The sequence below is a fragment of the Euprymna scolopes genome, chromosome 1 (genome assembly GCF_053919585.1).
Source record: "Euprymna scolopes isolate OS-2025 chromosome 1, ASM5391958v1, whole genome shotgun sequence".
NCBI lineage: Eukaryota > Metazoa > Mollusca > Cephalopoda > Sepiida > Sepiolidae > Euprymna > Euprymna scolopes.
This window is the reverse complement of record NC_136482.1, coordinates 74,648,993-74,674,892: the sequence shown is the minus strand read 5'-3', so window position 1 is coordinate 74,674,892 and position 25,900 is coordinate 74,648,993. Positions and strand designations below refer to the sequence as shown.

General features: G+C 34.2%; 1 protein-coding gene across 1 annotated transcript in view; it reads left to right on the top strand.

The window, feature by feature from the left end:
* LOC145242098 (glutamate receptor 2-like) overlaps positions 1-25,900 on the top strand; it is a 1,575,989-nt gene that overhangs the window by 423,120 nt on the left and 1,126,969 nt on the right. The window contains exon 2 of the mRNA XM_080105053.1: positions 15,097-15,264. Coding sequence (XP_079961179.1) covers positions 15,097-15,264 — 168 coding nt within the window. The remainder of the gene's footprint in view (positions 1-15,096; positions 15,265-25,900) is intronic.

Sequence of the window (25,900 nt, the reverse complement as noted above, 5' to 3'; positions counted from 1 at the left end):
AGTGCGATATATGTGTTCTTTTTGTGGCTTTAAATATCTGCAGTTGCATGGTATTGTCTTAATCGATAGAGTTGTTTTTAGAGAGCAATGGCGCATTACCAGGTGAGGAACTATCTTCGGGATTATTAATGATTCAACGCATTTAGCATAAATGGATAATTAGTGGGTTAGTAATTTCGCCATAGCTCTTGAATATTTATAACATTGATGCAATTTTAGGGCTATCAAGCTTCTGCGAAATGTTCCAGAGAATAGTGGTCTGCTCAAATGACCATTTATTACTAGAGTAGGTTGCGAATATGGCTCATGTCCACCATTAAATTAATATCAGAAATCCATTTTGCAATTATTTAAGGGCAACTCGGGTAGAATATATTCATATTTGAGCGTTCAATATGATTTTGCAATTTAATAGTTCAACTTATTGTATGGTTCTTGTTTATTATTGAATGAGTTTCAATGCGAAGCACGACAAACGCCATTTTGCAAACTGTTCAATAAACACACGACGTTTTGCATTTAACCTTTCACACCACACTTATTCTTGAATATTCACTCTAATCTGGATGATATTTTGTCACTGCTATTTCGTTAGTGCAGTTACATACAATCGGATGATAGTTTTGTCACTGCTATTTTGTTAGTACAGTTACATACAATCGGATGATATTTTTTCACTGCTATTTCGTTAGAGCAGTTACATACAATCGGCTGATATTTTGTCACTGCTATTCCATTAGTGCAGTTACATACAATCAGATTATATTTTGTCACTGCTATTTCGTTAGTGCAGTACAATACAATCGGATGATATTTTTGTCACTGCTATTTCGTTAGTGCAGTTACATACAATCGGATGATATTTTTTCACTGCTATTTCGTTAGTGCAGTTACATGCAATCGGATGATATTTTGTCACTGCTATTCCGTTAGTGCAGTTACATACAATCGGATGATATTTTTTCACTGTTTTCCCGTTAGTACAGTTACATACAATCGGCTGATATTTTGTCACTGCTATTTCGTTAGTGCAGTTACATACAATCAGATTATATTTTGTCACTGCTATTTCGTTAGTGCAGTTACATACAATCGGATGATATTTTTGTCATTGCTATTTCGTTAGTGCAGTTACATACAATCGGATGATATTTTGTCACTGAAATTTCGTTAGTTCAGTTACATACAATCGGATGATATTTTTTCGCTGCTATTTTATTAGTGCAGTTACATACAGTCGGATGATATTTTGTCACTGCTATTTCGTTAGTGCAGTACAATACAATCGGATGATATTTTGTCACTGCTATTTCGGTAGTGCAGTTACATACAATCGGATGATATTTTGTTACTGCTATTTTGTTAGTGCAGTTACATACAGTCGGATTATATTTTGTCACTACTATTTCGTTAGTGCAGTTACATACAATCGGATGATATTTTGTCACTGCAATTTCGTTAGTGCAGTTACATACAATCGGATGATATTTTTTCACTGTTTTCCCGTGAGTGCAGTTACATACAATCGGCTGATATTTTGTCACTGCTATTCCATTAGTGAAGTTACATACAATCAGATTATATTTTTTCACTGCTATTTTGTTAGTGCAGTTACATACAGTCGGATTATATTTTGTCCCTGCTATTTCGTTAGTGCAGTTACATACAATCGCATGATATTTTGTCACTGCTATTTCGTTAGTTCAGTTACATACAATCGGATGATATTTTGTCACTGCTATTCCGTTAGTGCAGTTACATACAATCGGATGATATTTTTTCACTGCTATGTCGTTAGTGCAGTTACATACAATCGGATGATATTTTGTCACTGCTATTTCGTTAGTGCAGTTACATACAATCGGATGATATTTTGTCACTGCTATTTCGTTAGTGCAGTTACATACAATCGGATGATATTTTGTCACTGCTATTTCGTTAGTGCAGTTACATACAATCGGATAATATTTTGTCACTGCTATTTTGTAAGTGCAGTTACATACAGTCGGATTTTATTTTGTCACTGCTATTTCGTTAGTGCAGTTACATACAATCGGCTGATATTTTGTCACTGCTATTTCGTTAGTGCAGTTACATACAATCGGATGATATTTTGTCACTGCTATTTTGTTAGTTCAGTTACATACAATCGGATGATATTTTGTCACTGCTATTTCGTTAGTTCAGTTACATACAATCGGATGATATTTTGTCACTGCTATTTTGTTAGTTCAGTTACATACAATCGGATGATATTTTTGTTACTGCTATTTCGTTAGTGCAGTTACGTACAATCGGATGATATTTTGTCACTGCTATTTCGTTAGCGCAGTTACATACAATCGGATGATATTTTGTCACTGCTATTTCGTTAGTGCAGTTACATACAATCGGATGATATTTTGTTACTGCTATTTCGTTAGTTCAGTTACATACAATCTGCTCATTTCGCTTTCACATAATGCCATATGAAATCTTTTTTTCTACTCACCTAGAAAACGTATTAAGCCCGAATTCTTTCGGGAGAACTCTATTTTGTCTTTCACGGCGTGGCGAAATTGTCTTCATATGGCTGATAAACGGCATGTAAGCTTTCTTTTGTTGCTATTTTGTTAAGATTGTCTTGCTGTGAAATCTGCCGATTTTATGCTTCCGATTAAAGCCATTAAATTCAGTTTCTTAGAACTGAAGTATTCGTTAAGTTATCGTCTTCTTTATTAATTTTAACCGTTTATCATTAGAACATTGGACTTGTAGTCAAAGTCCTGCTTATTATTTATAATTGATGTGCTGCTCAATTACATCCAAATCATGTAACCTTTTAAAATAATTACAAGCACACCGACCGCCGTAGGTCAAACACATTAGGCAGGTTTCGTATTTATTATAATAGAGCTAATTCTCTACTGATTTTTATATTGTACCCAAGTTAATATATTTAAATAATTGTAATTAGCATACTCATCAGATGTTGATCAGGATCATAGTCAACAGAAAAATTTAAAAATGTAACATCTGTTCAAACTTCTCTCGCTTTCTCTAGCTTTCCCTGTCATTCAGGTATTAGCTCTCACCCTTTCACCCTTATCCCTCCCTATTTCCATGTGTCGTCACGTTCGCAGGAACTCATTTCACACGAGTTATTATATTATTGGCGCACATGTCGCTTTCAAACAAGTCAACAAACAATCTGATTGGAAACCTGTGGTGTTCTCTGGAAGCTGAGTGACAACAAGTCTCCGCGGACATCCAGCTCTCTCCACCTCCTTTGCATTTGCAACTGAATTTGCATCATCGCAACAGCCACTTAACATTGATTTCTCACTGATAGTAGCCATTGGTTTATACTGGAATTTGAGAGACACTCAGATTCCCCAAGGTCCCAGTTCCCTTTGCGCTTGTCCAGCCGAGGTCTGGTTTGCTCTCGCTCCTCTGTCTTTCAGTCCTTATTGACCCTTCTCGTGTCACATTTGGTGTCACATTTTTTATTGGGAGAACGGTGATGAAACAATGGGGGGATGCATGTTGGAGGGGGGTGTAGAACCTGTAGATATGCAGTTTCGTTGTTTTTCATTCCCTGTAACGCTTATTCATTATATTGTCTTGTATTCAGTCGTTTTCATTATCGTTAGTCGTTGTACTTTTGCAGTTATTCCTCTGATTCCAATTTCTGACATTCTTTTTTCGAAGTTTTTCGGAATTGTTCCTAATGCTCCTACTATTATCGGTACTATTTTGATTTTCTTCATCATCCAAGTCCCTTTTAACTATCTGGCTTCCTCTGTGTATTTGCTCCGTTTCTCCTTTTCTTTCATATTGACCTTGTGGTCAGCTAAGACTCTAAAGTCTACGATTTTACAGGATTATTTCTTTCTTGTTAATTATTACGACATCTGGTCTTCTTGCTTGGATGGGTTTGTCCGCCTGTATATCCATGTCCCATAGGATTTTGTGGTTCTCGTTTTCGAGTGCTGTTGCAGGTTTATGCTTGTACCATTTGTCTGTACATTCAAAATGCAGTCGTTTGCACAATTCCCAGTGTACTACCCTGCCCACTTCTTCATGTCTGTTTTTGTATTCCTTTTAAGCAAGTTGCTGCACTCACTTACTATATTGTTTATCGTTTCGTCTCTTTGTCCACATAGTCTGCATTTGCTGTTTTCTTTATCGAGTGATTGTTTTATCGATCCTTGCTTTCATATGGTTGGTTCTTATCGAGTTAGCTTGTGCTGCAGTTATTAGAGATTCAGTTTCTCGGTCATATGTCCTTTTCGCATCCATGTCCAGGTGTTTCCGTTATTCTCATCTTTTGTTATTCTTATGAATCTTCCGTGGAGTTGTTTCTCTTCCCACTTCTCTTTTCCCGTTTTGTCATTTGTCTCTCTGTTTTCTGTTTTGTTGTTTATTTTCAGTGTCTCTCGCTGCCATAATTATCCTTTCAGTGTTTTGTATTATGTATTTTCCAGGTCCTTTTTTCGTGTCCTTCACACAGTCTTCTATACAGATCAGTCCTCTCCCGCCGTCTTTCTTTTTAACGTAGAGTCTGTCAATATCGTCCTTTGGGTGTTGTGCATTATGCATAGTCATGAGTTTCCTGGTTTTCTGGTCGAGTTGTCTCGGTTCTTCTTTTGTCCACCTTAAAAACGGTCCAGAGTATCTTACTAGTGATACTGTCCATGTATTTATACATTTTATTAGGTTTCTGCTATATAATTTCGTTTCCAGGAGTGTTCTTGTTCTCCTGAGGTATTCCTTTCCAATTTTCTCTTTCATTTCTGTTGCTCTGATGGTGTCCGCTTCCAGCATTCCCAAGTCTTCTTCCCCTCATTTCTGTTTGGTTGGGTAGTTCCATGCCTTCTGTTGTTTCCAGTGTTCCCTTTCTTATAACTAGTTGGGCGCACTTTTCCATTCCAAATTCCATTTGGATATCTTGGCTGAAGATTCTGGTAGTGTTAATTAGTGTCACTAGCTCATTTTCGGTCATTGCAAAAAGTTTCAGATCGTCCATGTGGTGGTTCATTTTTTTCCTCTGTATTGGAGAACTTGTATCTGGCTTGGCACTTTCTAAGAATATTGTTCAAGAGCATCATGGCTATGATGAACAGTAGTGATGATAGTGAGTCTCCTTGGAAGATGTCTCTTTGTATGTTAATTTCTGTTATGAGTTGTCCATCAGCTGTCAATTCCAGTCTCCATGTTTTCATTGCATTTTCTATTACGTTGGTGATCCTGCTTGGTATTTTATACACTTTTAGGCATTATATTATCCATGCTTGGGGGATCCTGTCGTACGCTTTTTTGTAGTCGATCCATGTCATGGCTAAATTCTTTCTCCTCCTTTTTACCTCCTTTAGGATCTTTGTATCTATATATAACAGATCATGTGTTCCTCTTTTTCCTTTTTGGCATCCTTTCTGCTCCTCGGGGATGAGGCCACGGTTATTCAGGGAGTGGTAGATTTGTTCCCTCAGTTGTGCTGTCAGTATCTTTCACATAGTTGGTAAGCTCGTGATTGGCCTATAGTTGCTGGGGACGGTTCCGTTCTCCGTGTCCTTCTGTAGAGTGTGGTTCTACTTTTTGTCATCCATTCTGGTACGCTTACTTCCTGTATACATCTTCGCAGGTTTTGGGCTAGCCTTTCGTGTAAGGTTGTGAATTTTTTGAACCAGTATGCATGTATCCCGTCGTGACCTGGTGCTCTCCAGTTTGTCATTTTCCTATGGTTTTCTTTAGGGTTTCCTTTCTGATTTCATTCACTGTTTCTTCTTCTATTTGTTGTAACTCTTCTTTCATGTCTTCAGCAATTCGCTATTTCTATTGTGATCTCGTCGCTCTTCCCCTATTTTAATCCTGTAGAGTTTGGTTTCTGTCGGATTTGGTTGTTCTGTTTTTTTTTCCTCCGTTCACATTTTGGTAGAATTGGCTTTCATTAGTTTCAAAGGTTCTGTTTTGTTTGCATTGTTCAGATTTATATCTATATCGTCTCAATCTCGCTTCTTTTATTTTTAGTCCAGTTCTTCATGTTTCTTGTTTAACCTCTTCCTGTCAGTTACATTTCAAATATTCCGTTTTCTCCACATTTCTTTCTCCCAGGTGATTATTTTGGTTTCTTTTTTATGTTTGTGTATTTGGGTTTCTAGTCTTATTTCCCATCCAGGTTTTGTCAGTCCGCTTTTCCTCGGTTGTTTTTCTGATTTGAGTTTCATACTTACCATTTTGGCGCCTGCGTAAATCAGGTTGTTTAAGTCTGTGATCGTATTTGCTGGAATATGTGGGAGGAGTTTGTTAACCGTCTCTGTTTCTGTTTTTAATTCCTTCTGCTCTTGGTTCCTTAACGGTGAGAGCTTTGTTTTTTCTTTATTCATCAGCTGTATTATTTAATTTATTTCATTTGCTTCATTCTCTGTTAGTTCTGTTTCATTGTTTTCGGTTTCCACGTTTGTAGACTTCGTTGTTTGTTGGTCCTCAGCCTTTGGTGTTTTTACTCGTGGGGCTTAAACTTGTGGGGTTGCTCTACATGCGGTTTCGTTGGGGGATGCTTCGTGTTCAGTTTCATCATTTGTTTTTCGCCGAATTTCTGTTAGTTCTAGTTTAGGAAGCCAACCTTTCTTGAGTATCAGTCTTGCTTGGTCCGCAACTCTTTGTTCTGTCGTATGGTAGTCACTGGATAGGTTCCATAGTTCTTTCATTCGTTTCCGATAACCTCCATATTTATATTTAGGATGGCTTCTATAGTAGCATTCCATTACGAGTCTATTCTCTTCTGTTGTCTATTTCTTTTTTTTTTCCTTTTGATGGTTATTATGGCTGTGCTGTGTTTGTTCGGTATCATTTTGTTTCCTGAAATTAGAGGTTATACTTACCTGTTCAGCGTCCATGTCATTTGAGTGTATGAAATTAGAAAATTGGCCTACATTCGCAGGATGACGACTGGCTCCCGAAGGAGCACTATTATTATTATTATTATTATTATTGTTATTATTATTATTATTATTATTATTATTATTACTACTACTACTACTAATGATCAGGAAACATTTTTGTCTGTATTAAAATTTAAAACAATAATTTTACTTGTTACTTTTAAATTTACCGGATTTTTTGTTTATCAAAGTTAAAATTTCGGATAAGATTATATTTTCTTTCTTTATATTATTATTAGATCTGTTTAAATTATGTAACAATTTATTTGTTCATAAAAATCAAATTTGAATGCATGTTTATAAACCCAATGATGATACCACGTACATTCAGATTTGTTATATAAATGACTAATGCTACATATTTAAAAATGTTTTGTCAACAAACATGCACGGACTAAAACACTATTATAATAACACAATTACTAATAGAATTCTTGGTTTTAGAGAACCGACCTGTATATAAATAGCTGTTATACAAAGTTGCCAAATGCGATTTGCATATTAAGAATACGGCGTAAACAGAAGGTGACCTTAAATTGAATTATTGTTTAGAAAATGTTGGCACATTTTTTTCTCTCGTTTTTGTTAAAGATAATTTTGGTTTGATTTATAGTTGAAAATTTGCCAGGAAATATTTAAGAAATCTGGCCAAGATTTCAAGATTTATTTTTTATAATTGCCATTGCAATGCTTGGTGTGTGTATGGAAAGTAATGTCATTTTGTGGTGAATAATTTGTTTTAATTTGAAACTACAAAGTTTCTAGCTTTCCTCCCCCCCCACTTTAATACCGTATTGGTTATCACCATAACCTCTACAAAGAGGAAGAACTGGTAAAGTTTTTATTGTACTAGAATCTTATATTCGATCAAAAGTACCATAAGTGGAGTGGTCTGTGATCTTCTTGTACCATAACTGGAATGGTCTGTGACCTTCTTGTGATGAAGATGTTCATGTAAACAAAAGTTTTCAATTGTTGCAGAAAACAAGATTGTAAAGCAATGCTTACAAACATTTAACTTGCGATTGGAGAAGTGTGAGGATTGAGGTTTGACAACTTAGCATTGGTTTTCCTTACTTAGAAAAATAATTTGCTCTAAAAGGCGAAGTTTAATGCTGAGCTTGTGAGTCACTAGGATGTCGAAAGTAGTTACGGCACTTAAAAAATAAGACACCTTGGTTAGTCAATGTTTTATGTCCATATATTAAACAAACGATGATTATAAATTCAGATTGCTTTGTGATCTATTTCCTAAGGATAGATTTTTCTCTCTTTTCTTACTCTCTCTCTCTCATATATATATATATATATATATATATATATATATATATATATATATATATATATATATATATCCCAAAAAGAAGAAGGCGACGTTTGTTGATCTTTGAGCCTTCAGCTTACGAGTTGTTAGTGTCTAGTTGGAAAAGAATATTTAGATGGCAAATCCATCGTTCAGTTGAAAAACCAAGTGTTTATTCAAACATCTAAACAGGCATAATTGTTGTTTTGAAACTAAGGTTGTGATTTTATCTTCTCTTCTCTATATAAATAAAATGAACTCATTTTCCCCCTCCGACTTTGACTTAATAGGATTAAAAATCATGACATAACATGCAAATTTAATGTGTACAAACTGTAGCACATTATCTGAAGTGTGCTTTAGGCCTATTACCTCTACAATTCCTCGACAATTGTATATTCCTATATTTTTTCCGGTGAGAGTCCACTGCCAAAATCGTTTACATTCTATGGAAGTTGCAACATCTTTTCTCTCTATTAGATCCCTCCTTTCTCCGCTCGCCATTTACACCGCAGTGGATGCGTTCACAAGGAACAGTACAAGGAAACACCGGTTTGGAATCGTACAAGCTTATTAATGCCGTATTTCGTTTTCTTTCTCCCCTCCCCTGTTTTAGGCTTTCTGTTTTTCCCATGATAAAATTAAAATATAAAAAATTAAAAAACAATGCGAAAACTTTTTCTTTTTTAGTTAGAATAAGACGCAACCTACGGGACTAAGTCGGTTTTTACTTCCGGTTCTAACGACTCTGTGAAATCTAAATATGACCTTCATTTATTAGTGTTTTCAACTCTACATTTACATTTACACAAAGTATTAATTATTTAATATTTATTATTACAACGCAACGATATCGTGATTTCACTTGCATTACACTTAAATTAAAATTAAAAAAAAATGTTCATTTAGAATTCGAGAAAACAAAAAAAAATCATTTGGACTTCGAGTGTGATGCGGACTACTGAAACACAACCGAAACAAACTTCACTGCGGAATTGATATTTGACCTAATTCACTTTTTAGTTAATTCATCACGTTTTTTTTTTCTTGGTGCGCTTTCGCCTCATTGATTCGACTTCGAGCCCCCCTCCCTCCCACATTTTTTGGATTTTCAAACACCCGGGCACTGAGTGTTTTTGTTTTTTCACGATTTTTTTTTTCATAGTTTTAACAGTGTTTGTTTTTATAATATTTATACAGAGTTATTACTTCGCTTTGTTTCCATCCCCCCTTCCAACCACACACGCCTCTAAAAACCCGGGCAACGCTAGTTCGAAATAAAATATCTTTTCTTGGCACAGTGACTATGAGCATATAATTAACACTAGAGCCAGTACTGAAATAAAGCACAAAATTCGGACAAAGATAATGAGCGCACAATCACGAAATGTGCATTGTACGCACACAATGGAAGTTTGAGGATGAAATACTTATATTCTGTTACTTTAAACACATCTTGTCTACCTGTCGGTTCAGATAAGGATGCATTGTATAATTACATGAACTGTGTCATGTATTTTTGCTAATAAGTCTACTTTGTAAGCATCAATTAAGATAAATATCATATTGAAATGTAATTTATACTCGACTCTTGTACAGTGCTGAATATGTTGATTTATATATATTTAACTATTGTTTTGCATCTTTTGGCAAGTACGACGAAAAATATCTAACTTTTCCTAAAGGTTCTTTTCAATCGAAATTAATTCAAATGAATAGTCGTATCCTTTAAACATTTGTTGTAATAACATTTTAACAAACTTTTTACACATTTTGTATTTTAAGGATACTTCATGCTAAGTTTGGTTTAATTCAAAGGATTATTTTTAGCATACAAATGGCATTCACTCATATTTGCAATCCCTTATTAATTGTGATTCCCTCGTTCATTGGAGATGCAGGATCTAGATTGCTTTTTTTTTGGAATGGTGGATTTTCCTTTATATCAAAAATGCGAATAAATCGTTCGACGCACTTGCAAACAAATATATTTGAAATGTAATGCATTTTTGTGTTTAAAACGCAATGGATATCACCAATATTGTGGCGCCTTAATTAAACGTATTGTTTTCTATAAGATTATTTTCGGGTTGTAAACATCTCGGGTATTTGGTGCTATGCAACAAAGACAAAATGATCTTAAGTTATTTCAGAGTATTTGGGAAGCACTTTCTTTTCTACACTTTTAAGAACATATCCCAATTTATATAAAGTTAGCTATATATATACATATATATGCATATATATATATATATATAGATATATATATATATAGAGAGAGAGAGAGAGAGAGGAGAAGATTCACTCCTTAATGCAATTTTGAAATTCAGCTGCAAAGAATGAGGGCGGTAGTGTAGACTATATTGAAATTCAATTCTATGCCATTAAAAGGGCAAAATTCTTTGAAATATTCTACAAGATTTAGAAGGTATAACGAAATCACGACGTTCTATTAGGTAATTCAAATATGTCAAGTTTCTATGCAATTTGATTAGACAAAAATTAAGCAAGAATGTCTGTATTTTAGTTTTGCTGAAGCTTTTTTTGCTCGATCATTACTTTGTGGACATTTAGAAATAAACTTTTTAGATTTTTATCCAAATTGGAATAACGAATATTTCTTCTTTCTCTCGCTTCCTCTCTCTTTCTCTTTACGTATATATATATATATATATATATATATATATATATATATATATATATATATATATATAATAAATTCCACAGCCAAATAACGTCGCAGCCCACAAGAGCCATAACAGTCAAAGAACCGGAAGTCCAAGACTAGAGTTTCGCCCTCATTTGGGCTCATCAGTTAGACACATCCGAACTCAGGATTCGAAACCCGAGCCTCTTGCAGGCAAGGCAAGCACTCTACCAACTGAGCAAACGCCCTGCACACAAGAATTTCAATTAACCAACACAGATCAAGCAAACCCCGCCGAAATCCGACTGCGAAGTCTTGGACTTCCGGTTCTTTGACTGTCATGGCTCTTGTGGGCTGCGACGTTGTTTGGCTGTGGAATTTATTATATACAATCTCTCACATTCTGAAAATCATATATATATATATATATATATGTATAGAGAGAGAGAGAGAGAAAGAGAGAGAGAGAAATAAAAAGGAAGAAACCGTATTATGTGTTCATCAACGTTTCGTCTTTATTTCGAGACTTCCTCTGGATGAATGAGATTAAGAAACAATAAACACCAGTACAAAATCGTTTAAAATGTTTCACGTGCAAAGTATGATGATGTTCTATTTCAGAAAAACGGAAAAAGACGTTGGAAATTCAAAAAGCAGGGGGGGGGCTTGCGCTGTTAAAGAGAGGGCAATTTTAGTGACGTCATATAGTCGTTAATGTAATTTTAAAAGATATGAACGCAGTTAATATTCTTACTGGAAAGGAATATATCTGTTGAAATTCAAATATAGGTTAGTAACAGAACTGAAATGAGTGTTTTTTGTTGTTTTTTTGTTATGTAATTCATTGATTGAAATTATATGTATTAATTATTACATGGGATGTGTGAATGGTGTTAGAAGGTTAACCTGTGTCTAAAGTTAAATTATGTTCTGTTAATAAAAGTTTACTTATTAATGTATAATTTCTATTTATCTATCTATCTATCTATCTATCTATCTCTATATATATATATATATATATATATATATATAGAGAGAGAGAGAGAGATACATATATAGATATATAGATATGAGAGAGAGGAAGTTTACTAACATATCTTGATTGTAACATTGTTAAAGGATATGAAAATAGTGTAAGAACTTTTGTTCAGGAGAATTAATTTTTACCTTTCCTGGGACGAGTATAAATTTGTTCTTGATTACATTGTTTCACTTTTAAATATCAATACAATTTCACTTTTAAATATCAATACAATTTACTTTGACATACCTAATAAAAAGTTATAACATTTTAAGTGTCAAAATGTAAAACTAGATAATAATAATATACTAATATTAGTAAAATGTGCATAAAAATTGTTCAAGTCTAGTTCATAACAATATCGTTAAATATAGCAGTTAAATACACACATGATCCTTATAATATTCATAAAAGATTAACGAGCAAACAACTTCACTCACTGCACAAAACTTTGAAACAGACTCAAACTATAGATCAGTATTCATACAGTTGTGTCACTTATCACACTTGCACTGAGATTGAAACGCCAACTGCTGAAGTAGTTTTCTAATATACTGCTCACGTGTGGACGTTTAGTTAATTTCAATATTGGTTGACGAAAGTACGTCTCATTAATTCATTACTTGCTTGGTTGTTTTCGAGTGTAACGATACTTTCCAACTAACATCGAATTCAATATATCGTGGATAGAAAATTTTCCAGTTTAAGGAATTTAAAAAAATTCTAGTCTTTTAGGTTAATTTATCATCGAAACTTTCGATCGGTTTCTAGATTTTAACAAACACGGTAACCTAACTATTTAGAAAGTATATTCCCCAGCCAGATATTTATAATACTACGGAAGTAATTTCCACTATATCAGTTCACTCGTAGCAAAGCAGTCGTGTCAATTTTTATTAAAGTTTAAATAAACAACAAAAAAACCCTGACCTAAAAATTACCACAGCCAAGTAAAATCTTAATGAATATCCTCAAACGTTTATGAAATATATATTTACATTTTGTCCAACAAAATTTCAGTCTAATTGTCCCATCTGATTAATCTACAGGGTCTTTCCAAAAGTAAAGCATTTTATTTTTTAACTCAAAAGTTTGAAAAGATTAGAGAGTTCCATTAATACGAGCGGACATTTGAATTTATTTTCTACATAGTCAACACTATTTTCTATACACTTTTGCAAACAATTCAATGGTCGTTTAGAATAAAGAATTGCTTATTTTATTAGTGACTAACGAGATGGTTATCTCGATCTTGCCAGAGAAAATTGAGAAAATCAAAAATCGAAAAAATCCAAAAGTAGGAGGGGTGTTTCAAATGCCTCTTGTGTCTTCTCCGCTCGACTGGATCAGAGAGAATCGCAAATCTTATTGTTATGACAACTTTACTTATGCATTTATGACCTGAAAATATCATCTTTTATAGATATTGATGGTATGAGACTCTGACAAACACCTCTTTCATGGATGTGCATCAGAAGCAACAATGCTTCATTGGATTCCAGACAAAACTGCATAAGGAATAATGTTGATTTAACAGAAAACCTTCTCGGACACAACAGGTCGCTCGTTTAAATGGTACAATTACCGTCTTTGTGGCTTTGGAACTTTTGAAGTTAACACAAAAATAGGATGCTTTACATTTGAAGTGACAACCGAATTATTTGAACATTATCATAGAGTACGCCATCAGTGTATGTGTTGTTTATTTCTCATCACTCTTCTAAAATATAATTATGTTGCCTGGTTCCAACTATATGTTCATATTATATAGTCTCATATTTTCTTTCTAAGAGACATATTCTAGAAATGATATCCCTTTATTCGATATCCGATAAAATATTTTTCAATTTTCTTTCTCGTCGAACGGTTAACAATTTGATGATTAGTATAGCAATATAAGCTCATTTTGTTTTAGTTTGTAAAATATGCTCTCTTCTCTCTTATTTTGAAAATAAAATATTTTCTGTGTTTTTTAACCTGATTTAGTATGAATCTGGTGCTCGGAATTTAAAACTTATTTAGCATGAATCTGGTGCTCGGAATGCAAAAATGGACATTGGTTTTGCTGAATGAGGTAATGTTTTTGAGATACAGCGACATATTCTTTACGTTTTTTGTTCAACATTGTGGATTAGAGATTAATTGGGGGAAAATGCCATTGCAAATGATGATTTTAATGGCAGAAAGTATTCAAGTGTGATAGTCCCGGGTGATTTTATAAAAAGTGATCACTTTAAAGTCATAAAACCATCGAAATTTTCAAAAATTGATGCAGAACCGTGCTCAGTATTACACGAAGAAAGATTAGCCTGTGCGGGAGGAATTGGTGTCTTGAAAGAAAAGGAACGTCAACAACGACCCTCTGACGGGAAGAGACAATATACTCTACCCACTAATCAAGATCGGCTTAATCAAGCAGTTCACCAAGCGTTTGGACAAGGATGATAACAGCTTCAGTTTCTTGTGCAAGGCTTTCCCAGTATTGATTATGGAGAAGTTGAAAGTTGGCATCTTTGACGGTTCTCACATCCGGCAGCTCGTCAGAAATACAGAGTTCAAAAACTTAATGACCGAAATGAAACTAAAAACGTGGAAGGCATTTTGTTCGAGTAGTGAAGAATGTTTTTTGTAAAAAAAAGTATAGGAACTGCGCAGGGCGTGTTAACAACATACTGACTGCTTTCAAAAATCTATGCTGCAACATAAACATATGGATACCTTACTTATTTTCAAAATTACACCGGTTTTCTGTGAACTGGGGTTTAATGAGTGAGCAGAGGACGGAAAGATTCCATCACGACTTGAAAGAGGTAGAGATTACGTATCAGAGTCGTTGGAACCCAATCATAATGGCTGATTGTTGTTGGAATCTGAAGAGAGACCCCCTGCCGCTGAGCATCCCAGCAGTTCGAGGAAACGGAAGTTCAAGCCATGACATATGAACAATAGTGAAGCTACATGCAATTTGAATGTATTTATCAATATCATTTCTCATCATTCAGTTTACATTAATCGATATTTCTATCAGGTACTCAATATATATTGTTGTAAAAATATTTTTCTCTTAAAAGCATATTTTGGATGATATGTGTTGACGAAAATCAGCTGATAATCCAACAAAAATATAATCGATTTTATCACAAGATGTGATTATTCTAATGTATTTTCTTATGTATCTTTAACGTTATTATTTTTTTTGCAGGTGCTATATTTGAAGTGGAACACTACATGGTTCCCTACCACACAGGCTTCCGCTATGCAGTCGGACGCCATAATCGCGATCCTGTGCAACAGGATCGCTTCAAGTTAGAACTGGACGCCACCATCAGCCAAATATCAAGGAAAAATAACTACGAACTCGCCACAACAAGTAAGTCAATATGTTGATCATCTCTTATATATTATTAAAGCATTTAGCAATATGTATTTGTGTATTAATGGAAAAGACGAAAAATTTGCTTAAATAATGATTAATACTATATATCAAATAAATAATAAATTGTCATCGGTTAAAAATAGTCAAAAATTATTGTCTACAAATTAATGCTAAATAAATAAAAATTGTAGAATAAAATGTGATTCGTATTATTTGTAATCGTCGGACTACTGTCTTCATTTTGAGTGTTATTTTCACAATGTTTCGGTTGATATAACCTCCGGCCTTCTTCAGGTGTATCTTGTCAGACTCGAGAATGTTTCTATCGAACTCGTGAAATTTAGACGGTACCTTGAACAGAGCCCTTTATTTACTTCACGAAAGTAGCATGCTCTCGTTCCGTTACCCATGACTAGATAGGGATCCTAAATAATTTGCAATTGTATTTTTCAGTCGCCCACACTGGGAATTGAACTTTCAACCTCCATGAGCACATCACCTTTACAATTACCAGCAAACAAAGGCAATACTACACCCCCTAAGATTCATAATATTCCCAGAAAGAACTGCCGACTACCAACTTGCTAGTTTAGCTGTTATTCTCAAATAGAAATGTTAGAATACATTCTAGTTTTCTTTGTACTTTTTATAAACTCGTTTTTATTCTGTTTGTTAAGAATTTACTGATTTATTTGCGGGCGTAACTAATTTGTTGATTTATTTGCAGTTGTTACTAATATGAATGAGAAAAATATTTATTACGCCCGCTTGATTACATACACATTATACACACTGACTCATAGAACAGATGCTGTTTAAACTTAAGTTTGACATTTTCGTCGACTAACACTACCTACTACCAACATATTTTTTTACGACAGATTACCTCTTGTCGTCATTGATGCCGAGTCTAATTATTTTGTTACAATTATTATTTGACATATATTTAATCCTGTATCTATCTATCTATCTATCTCTTTCTCTCTCTCTCTCTCTCTCTCTCTCTCTATATATATATATATATATATATATATATATATATACATACTTAGCTATCTTTATATATATATGTGTGTGTGTGTGTGTGCATTATTCTAGTGAGTTATCGCTTATCAAGAATTGATAACCGCAATATGATAAAGGTTAATAGTTTTGCAAGATTCATAGTGAGACAGGCAGATTGAGGCTTGTAGATGATGGTTTAAATTAGACAGACAGTTCGGTAGAAAGCAGTTCCGTTGCATTTTGTTTCACACGCAGGTATTTCTTGGAAAAACTCTGCTCATGTAACTTTCAGTAGAAACGAACATTTTTAAAAGTGGTTGGAGCTAGATAAGTATTTGTTTCCTTGCATATATTTTTCAATAATATAAAAATCATGCCTCTTAATAAATTCATACACAAGTTCTGGTTTTAGTGAATCTAGAAGTAAGAGAAACTAGGCAGGAGGCAGCACACGTCACAAAGCTACCAACATGCGACTTCGTGACTTGATGCAGTTTAAGAGCATACATATGACTACTTGGTATAAAGACAGAATATCATTAATATCATGGTAAAAGTAAAGTAGTCGGTAGAAAAGTAAAAATGTGAGAAAAGACAGAGAAAGTTGGATTTTAGAAAGAGCTGTGAAATAGCAATTCTTAACCTAAGCGTGACTGAAAGTTTCATGTCGTTTTGTAGACGTTCAGGACGCATCTACAAAACTGACATCTGCCTTTTCTTGCCGTATTTTCTTTTTGTAACGTGTTCGCACTGCGTTATTTCCTCTAATATACAACACACCTTGATCATTGGTATCAGAGGTCTGGCTAGAGTTGAGCGGAAATTGTGTAGAATGTGACTGAGAGCGGAAAGCGAGTGTGAGCAAAACGAGAAGTGAGTAACGATTGATTCCGTTGACTATCAGATTTTGTGTTGTTGTGATGATACTAATGGCACCAATAAGTTCAGAGAAAAGATCGATAATCGACTAACATACTAATTTACTTATAAGCAACTGAAACTAATAGAAATCGATATAAAACCAACTGAATTATGTGTAGAAGAAATGTCTGCTTAAAATATTTGAAATTCTATAGCAATATATATATATATATATATATATAGAGAGAGAGAGAGAGAGAGATTTATATATATATATATATATATATATATATATATATATATATATATATATATATATATATATAAAGAGAAAGTGAGAGAGAGAGAAGTAGAATACCTGTGTCCGGACGGGCAAAATAAATATGTTCGATAGCACAGTTTTACTCACTTGTATGCCACCTGATTCTTTATATAGATATATACTTCCTATGCCACTTCTTACTACTAAGTAAATATTATTTTCAGCAATCCCATATATTTTTCAGAACCATAAAAACCTGATTCAGCCTTTTTCTCAAAGAACTACTCATAAAATGAAGTTATTTAAGTGGCAAGTACAGGGGTCTTTCCAAAAATAATGCCTGCTATTCTTTATGATTTGATCAGAGTCGATTTCAAATTGTATTGTTTTGATGACTGAACTTATGAATATGAACTGAAAATTTCTCTGTTGTGCTTGTGCGGTGTGAGACTCTAGGTAAACTACCTAGTCCATGGATTGCATCAACAGCAGAGATGCGTTATCGAATTCCTGACAAAAGTCTATTGAAAATGCTGGTGACTATGTTGAAATATAAATTCTTGAGCACAAAAAGTCGCTCGTTTTAATGGAAAGTGTTAGTATTTGAGTTAAAAAAGAGGCTTTACTTTTGAAACGACCTTCGTATAATCACTTTTTAATTACTATTAAAAAAAGATTTACTTCGTGTTTTTTTATTTAACGTTTTTGTATTTTTATTTTATTTATGTACCATTTACTTAATATTTATATAGTTTTATTTGTTGTTTTATTTTTTATTCTATCTCGCCCAAAACAAGGCATATGACTACGTGGAAAATAAGTTGCTATTGTTTGAAATGAGTTGTGCGAGGAGTTGAGAAGTGATATGTCTGTTTATATTACAGATACACATAAGGGAGTTCGTACAGTTAAGAAAGCAGAAAACATAGAGCAGTTCGAGTTAGAAAAAAAACTATTAGAATGAGGAGATTTTCTGAATCTTGTGACATAAACAGTAAAGGGATGGGATCTTGCTGCTGGTTGAGTTAGTTGGAAATATGTACGCAGAGATGGTGGCAATTCAAGGAGTTTATAAATATTTATAAAACAGGCGCAGGGATGCAACATTTCGACGAGAAAGAGATTGAAGCTTGTCAATAATGCTGGACCTATTTAATTTGAGACATATCTTGAAGAGGGAAAAATTCGTGATAGATGGAACAATTCCCAATATATGGGTTGATTGTGGAATATTTTTATTGACTTAGTATGAATGCATGTCCATGACTACATCTAGATATTTGATCTAATTTTTGTTTTTACTATCTGATTATCTGTACATTTGTTTCTACAGAGTTTGTAGTTATTAGCATTATAAGATGCCAATCGCATTATTCGTGTATAAGTCTCTAAACGTGTATACAACATTTTAGAACTTATAACTCACACCACACGTCTCAACATGGTTTCATAATTTAATGACAATGAGTAGATGTCATTTTATTGTGGTTTAGATTCGTATTTCTGTTATTTCAGAGCGATAATTGAGGACGGCATAATTATTTTGACACACCGGATCTCATTAGATCACCGAACTAAAGCGCTATATGTAAAAAGGTTGCATTAACGAGTAGTTCTGTGTAACCTGCGAATATACACGTGTTGACATATCAGAAAATTAATGTTCTTCATTTTATTACTCTTTTTGAGAGATAAATGAGAACTTTAATAGAAAACTTGAAGCTCTATGTATCTTATAAAAAGATCAAGTTCTAGACTCAAGCTTAGTCTAAAGTCAAATAAAAGCAAAAGAGAGAAACCACTTTTGGGTAGCAGTTCTGTTATCAAGCAAACGACGAAGCTATTTAGAGACAGGATTTCTTTCGGTCATTTAATTTACAACGAAACTTGTTTCTAGAAGAAATATAATACTCTACTAGTGTAAAATAATTTGATTTTTCATTAATTTTATTTTTTATATATTTGTTATTTAAGTTTTACACTTAATATAGTATAAACATGTTTCGCATAGTTCTTATATAAAAACGCAATCAATCAATACTTCTCGAATTTTTTTCACTTGTTCTTTAAACTATCTGTTTGACTTTGTTGTCGACTAATCCTCGAGATTTTAGCCATCATTTTCTACAAAAGAATGTAATTCAATGATAGTCGTTATTATTTTTTAGAAACGAACTAATTTGATTAACGGTTTATTCGTCTTATATTTGCCAGTTACAAAACTTTAGAAAGTGATTTCATACAAAACGTAATTTTTTTGCTAAATGATGCCATGATTCTTGTTCTTAATAATAAGTTTTATTTTCTATACAAATCGTTTAATTGTTTTATTGACAATGAAATAATTATGAAATAAAAATAATTTACAAACTAAGTCCGTGCCAAACATTAGCACGCCGAATTATCGTTGACATTGATACAATGAAAAGTAATCGGTGACCCACTCTTTTGTAATGCTGTGTTTTGTGTCAAATGGCCTCGCGTTCAAGTGACAATACGACTTTTTTAAATGAGTAAAAATAAATACATCAGACCATAGCCGCATTTGATCGCATAATTCCCGTTCGGTTTGAGTGCCATTCCACTGAACTCAAAGCACCTTTGAATCAGAAAGTGACCTATGTAATTAAACGGCTTCTCTATTCATGTAGCCAAGTGGGGCTACATCAATGAATAAGATACTGTTGATCACCAAATTAAGTTTTAATAAATTTTAAACAACAGCCTTGATTGTATCAGTCCATTATTCTGATTGTATCAACATCAAATCTTTACAATGAAGCCTTTTTATTTTTAAAAGGCTTTACTGTCACCTAATATTCACCTCTTGGTAGTCCGCACTCTGCTGTATGACGACTATTTAGTATCGTAAGTATTTTTCACAATGAAATTATGAAGTTCATGATCACTTGAAACTGTAATCAGCGGCCCGACATTTTAATTCTTCGTTGTTATGCAAGACAATAATGATGGTTCGCGCGATTATGGCTTTTGTTTACAGATGATCTGTTTAGTACTGAGAGAATCTGTGTTAATTTAGAAAATTAAAGTTTCAGCTAAGTACGAATCATTGCATGAGTCGTAGCAATCTTTCCTGCTTTGACAAAGTACAAAATCGACGTTGAAGTAGGAATTCATTCTCACTACGGTTAAGTTTAGACGGAAAAGACGTTTCTTGGATCTGTCTACTCTTTTTTCTGTTATTTCTATGGAAGATCCTCGATTCAGCTTCAATCTCTGGTTTATCCTTGCAAAACGTTCACAGCAAGAACCCGTTTTAATGCAACAATGGAATATGCTCATCTTTCTCAATCCATGTGTTTGGCATTAAGCGTTATTGCCAGAGTCACTTACTTTGCAAGGCATTCCAAAAGTGGAACACATTAATGCTGAACTGTCTCCTTGCATACTACAACACAGTCGTGTCCAAATCTTATCTCAACAAATAATTAAGTACCGCGCTATAAGTAATTAATCTCAGTTAATACAACTAATTTTTCTTTCATCTCATTAACTTTTATCATAAAATGCCTCCTCGCTTTGATTACGGCTGACTCCAAATATTGGACGAAAATCTTACGCTGACCGTTTGCTGGATATTCTTTTACTAGTGGATCCCCACTTATCAAGGCCCAAAAAGCCACTCGATAAGGGTTAATGAGTGTTAGTTAGTCGTTGAGAAAACACCGAGATGATTGGTAATGGTGGAAATTGAGCAGAATGTTATTATTTAAGAGCATGGCTAAACAAAACCTGTTTTTATGTGATTTTAAAATGAACATGTTATAGTCACATGGTAATTAGCCTTGTACAATTGTGGGAAACAAACTTCGTTCATGTAATTTTTCTTTAGTTTTATGCACCGATAAAGAGTAGGGGAAGTTGTTCACAATGGTTATGTCTATACGAGAGTTTGTCGTGAATGTTTTACATGTGGGAGCGTAGATTAAGACTCAGTTGAGCACCTATCATAAAAATATCGATAAAGTTGAAATAGACCAACAGCGTCACTTCTGCGAGAAGGAAAATCACTCTAATGTAGATTGCGAAGGTTTATCCCTGATAAATAAAATCGTTTCATCTCTTTAGCCGAGTCATCCAAGCAATACACAAGTTAATGTTAACCGAACTAAGCTTCAGTTCTGAAAGTTACAAGGTGGTAAGCTCAAAATTTAACGACCCAAATTTCTCACCTCTTGATACTCTAATAATTCCATCAGAGTAATGTTAATGCGGGGTTATGCAACTGAAAATCCGCGAATCCGTAACTCACACAAAACATTGTTGGAAAGTTGATCTTATCAGATAGAATTCTTCATGTGCGCCGGCCGTGAATCCGACGAATAATTCTCTCGGCATCGCATTTATCTTCATGATTACTGGATTAGCAGACAACAAGCATCTGATATTGAGGATTAGCTAAAATAAGTAGGCAAATAACTAAAATCCCCTGACAGTTTATTTGTGTCTGTCAACAGGAAATTCATTATTGGCATTTCTCAGTCGGTACTGACATCACACACACACACACACACACACACACACACACACACACACACACACACAAACACACACACACACACAAACACACACACACGGGCCAATTATAAATCACTGTTACTTAGTTACACTGTTTATAATAATAAGAATTGAAATTAATATGCTTTCGCACGTGTTGAGGAGCCTTAATATAAACGTGGTTCTGACGTTATGACAAATTGTGGATGAAAATATTATATTCTTATATATTATTTACATGATTTTCAGAAGATCATACACAATTTAAATTGTGGCTTTGATGAAAGTCTTTCTGTGGAAGGAAGAGTATTCGAACTATGTACAATCGGGTTTATAATTTGTGCCGTAATCAACTTAACTACCGGCAATATTACATTTCTCTCTCTCGATCTTTCTTTCTTTTCCTCTTTCTCTCTTGTCTCCCTCTGCTCTTTTCTCTCCCCCATATTTCCTCTCTTATTTCTTTATTTTATATTTTCTTCTTTCTCTATTTCTTCTGTCCCTGTTTCTTCTTTTCTTCTTTTTTTCTCTCCCTCTCTCTTTCTTCTTTCCCTCACTCGTCTCTCTTGTTTGTCTCTCTCCCTTTTATCTCTTACTCTGTTGTCTCTCGCTCTCTCTCGTTTCGTCTCTATCTCTTCCGTATTGTTTATCTGTTTATCTCTTTTGTTTCTCTCTATTTTGTCTCTCTTCTCTTCCTAGCTTTCTTTACTACTCCGCTCGATTTTCTTTCCTCTCCCCTGTTCTTTCTCTCCCTACCTCTTTCTTTTCTTATTGCTGTCTGTTTTCTCTCATTTTTATCTCTCCGTCTCTCCACTTTCGTCTCTCTCCCACTCTCTCTCTCTGTCTCTCTCGTTTCTCTTTTTTGTGACTATATTTTGGCTCTTTTCCTTATCACACTCTTTCATAACTATTTCTCTCTCTCTCTTCTTTTTTCTTTCTCTCTTATCCATCTCATATTTCGATATCTCTTATCTCTCTCACGCTTTACTCTTTTCATCTTTTTTCTCTCCTTCCTTTCTCTCTCCTTCTATTTTCCCCCTTTTATTGTCTCTCAATCTCTGTCTGCTTTCTCTCAATTTCCTTTTTCTTATTCAATTTCTCTCTTTCTCTCAATTTCTATTCTCTCTCGCAATTTCTTTCTCTCTACTCTTTCCAATCTCTCTTAATGCTTCGAAAACGTGTTTTCTCTCATAACCTCTCTACTTTCTCTTTTTTTTCTTTCTTTCTATTTATAAACACATCAAATGTCTACATAGATGTTTCCTTTTCTCCAAGAATAATCTGTATGCTTTGGTATGACGGCATCACTAATCGGAGAATTCAAATCTAAAACCGTAATCACCATTGACTTATCCCTGTATATTGATTCTTAGTATCTTCAGTGTGTTTGTACGAAAACTTATAATAACACATATAACCTGAGCATAAAAAACCGTATCGTCATTCTCAGAATTCAAACATTAATAATCTAAATCATAAGCATGAATTTATTAATTTTAATTATATGTATATATATTATTCGCATTTTTTGGATCTATCGGACTACTGTTCTCATCTTGAGGGTGACTTTCATGTTTTGGTCGATCTAACCTTCGTCCTTCCTCAGGTTACCTTTACGAACTCAGAAATGGGAATTAGGACGGAATATCGAGCAGATCTCTTAATTTACTTCACAGAAGATATGCAATCATTCCTTCAGCCATGACTGGATAGAAGGCCTAAGTAATTCGCAATTGTAATTTTCGGTCGTCCATACTGAGGATATTACTTTTTACAATTGATTTTTCCAAATACTCTAGCCATTGCGCCACAGGTCCTTGCGGACAATTCTACTTCGAATTTTAAGTACCTTAAACATATTTTTATTTCAAGTTGTAAATATCACTATTTATTACTAATTAACGTATATTAACGTATCTCTCTCTCTATATATATATACATTAACGTGTTTACTTATTACTTGTATACATTTTCTATCATCTATAATTAACGGTTTCATTATCGTATTAGATTCTATATATCAATACCTCAGTTATTCCACGTATCACCTATATATATATATATATATATATATATATATATATATATATATTTATATATATATATATAAGCAGATAAAACTATATATTTATATATATATTTACGTTTATATTATATATATATAAGGTAGATAAAACATATATTCGTACTACTCAATAAATCTGAGTATGACGAAAAATTGAAAACCATCCTCGACGATTACACGAAATTCAAAAAATCAACAACCACCTCACGAGCATATTAAAGACACAAGTCAACAACTTTATTACCCCCTATAAGTCTCAGATCGGAAATTACCAACTTGCCAAATTTATTGCGAACCTGGAATCGCTAAAATACATAGACCCAACTATCCCCTACAACTCATCATATCACGAGTTTCGACCCCAATTTATTCCTTTACTAGAGTGACCTTATTTGTTCACATTAAAAAAAAAACCGTGTCCAATCCACACAAGAATTACTATAAATCTTAAAAGCAAAACAACTTGACAACAAAATCATTGCCTCCATCGATGTAGAAATCTTCTTCACAAACATACTTGTCAAAAAAATCAGATATAATATTTGACAATATATACAACAACCCGTCTCTCTCTTCTTTTTAAAATTAACAAAAAAATACTTAAAAACTTACAATTAGTTTGTACTACCGATGTACTCTTTTGAAACTAGAAAGCTAATATTAACACCCAACTTGATGGAGTTTCAATGGATTCCGTTCTCGAACAAACTTTCTATGAGTTCTACATGAGTGACCTTGAAAACCGGATATTTAATAACATTAGTAAACCATCTATGTATAGACGGTATGTGTCGTATGTGTCGATGATATGTGCCGTATGTGTCAATGACCCAAGTCGATAAAAAAGTACAAACACTAACACTCAAGGGCCTTTTATAAAATAACACTTTACCCAAATCCATCATAAACAAAATGTTAATAACAAAATTCCTTTCCTCAGCGTTCTCATAGATACTTCTGCCAACACATGTAAACCTCTCCCGGTCACCGGCCACTAGATATAACTCTGACTCCGTCAAAGTTGCAATAGTCGTGATCATCCTTCTCCCAGGAGTTCTTTACAAGATTCTTCGGCGTCGCAGGCCTCGTCGTCAGTTTAAGATGCCGGCGTCCGCTGATAATAAATTAGCTTCTCATGCAGGCCAAAAGAAAACAAACGAAGAGGTTCCTAGTTTACTGAAAGTAAATTCACGAAATTTACAAGTGTATTACATATGTGCAATTGTTCATTACACCAGAAAACAGTCCGGGATCTTATTCTTCGTTCTCTACGGTGGCGATGATGGACGAAAGGGGGGTTGGCGTCTCTCTGGGGTATTGTTCTCTCTCGAGATTCGACTCCAATCTCTAATTTTGGCGCGGGCATTTGCTTATATTTCGAGGGAAGGATTAGTTTGGGGTAAGCCACTAAACCAATCATCAATCGGCACGTCGTTCGGGGACGTCCCAATTTCATGCACGGTCTGAAAATATCACAGCTCAATCTCATTCACACGCTCACGGACGTTGATCGTAAGACCCTGTCTAACCCTACACTCAAAAGCTAGACGAGTCGGGTTTTGCCAAGTGAAGAACGAAATATAATTTCGTTCTAGCTTCAAAATAACATCTCTTGTCATTTTCTCAAACAATAAAAGTATATATTTGTTTTACAAAAACGCAATAAATTCATCCTTTCAGCTAGGTTATCCGCCGCTGCCCGGGCACCCATTAATGCTTAACAGACAATACCAGCATAATTTCCTGGCCATACTCAATGTGTCTGGCGCCGCAATCTCCTCGATGGGGAGCTCTATCGCTCCCTGAGGCGGCCACGCCATATATATTCAGCATCTCCAACTATTAAAAAACACCGGATTAAATCATTCCCTTCTAAATTTTAAGAGAAAATACCTTCTTAACAGCGCCATCCTAATCAC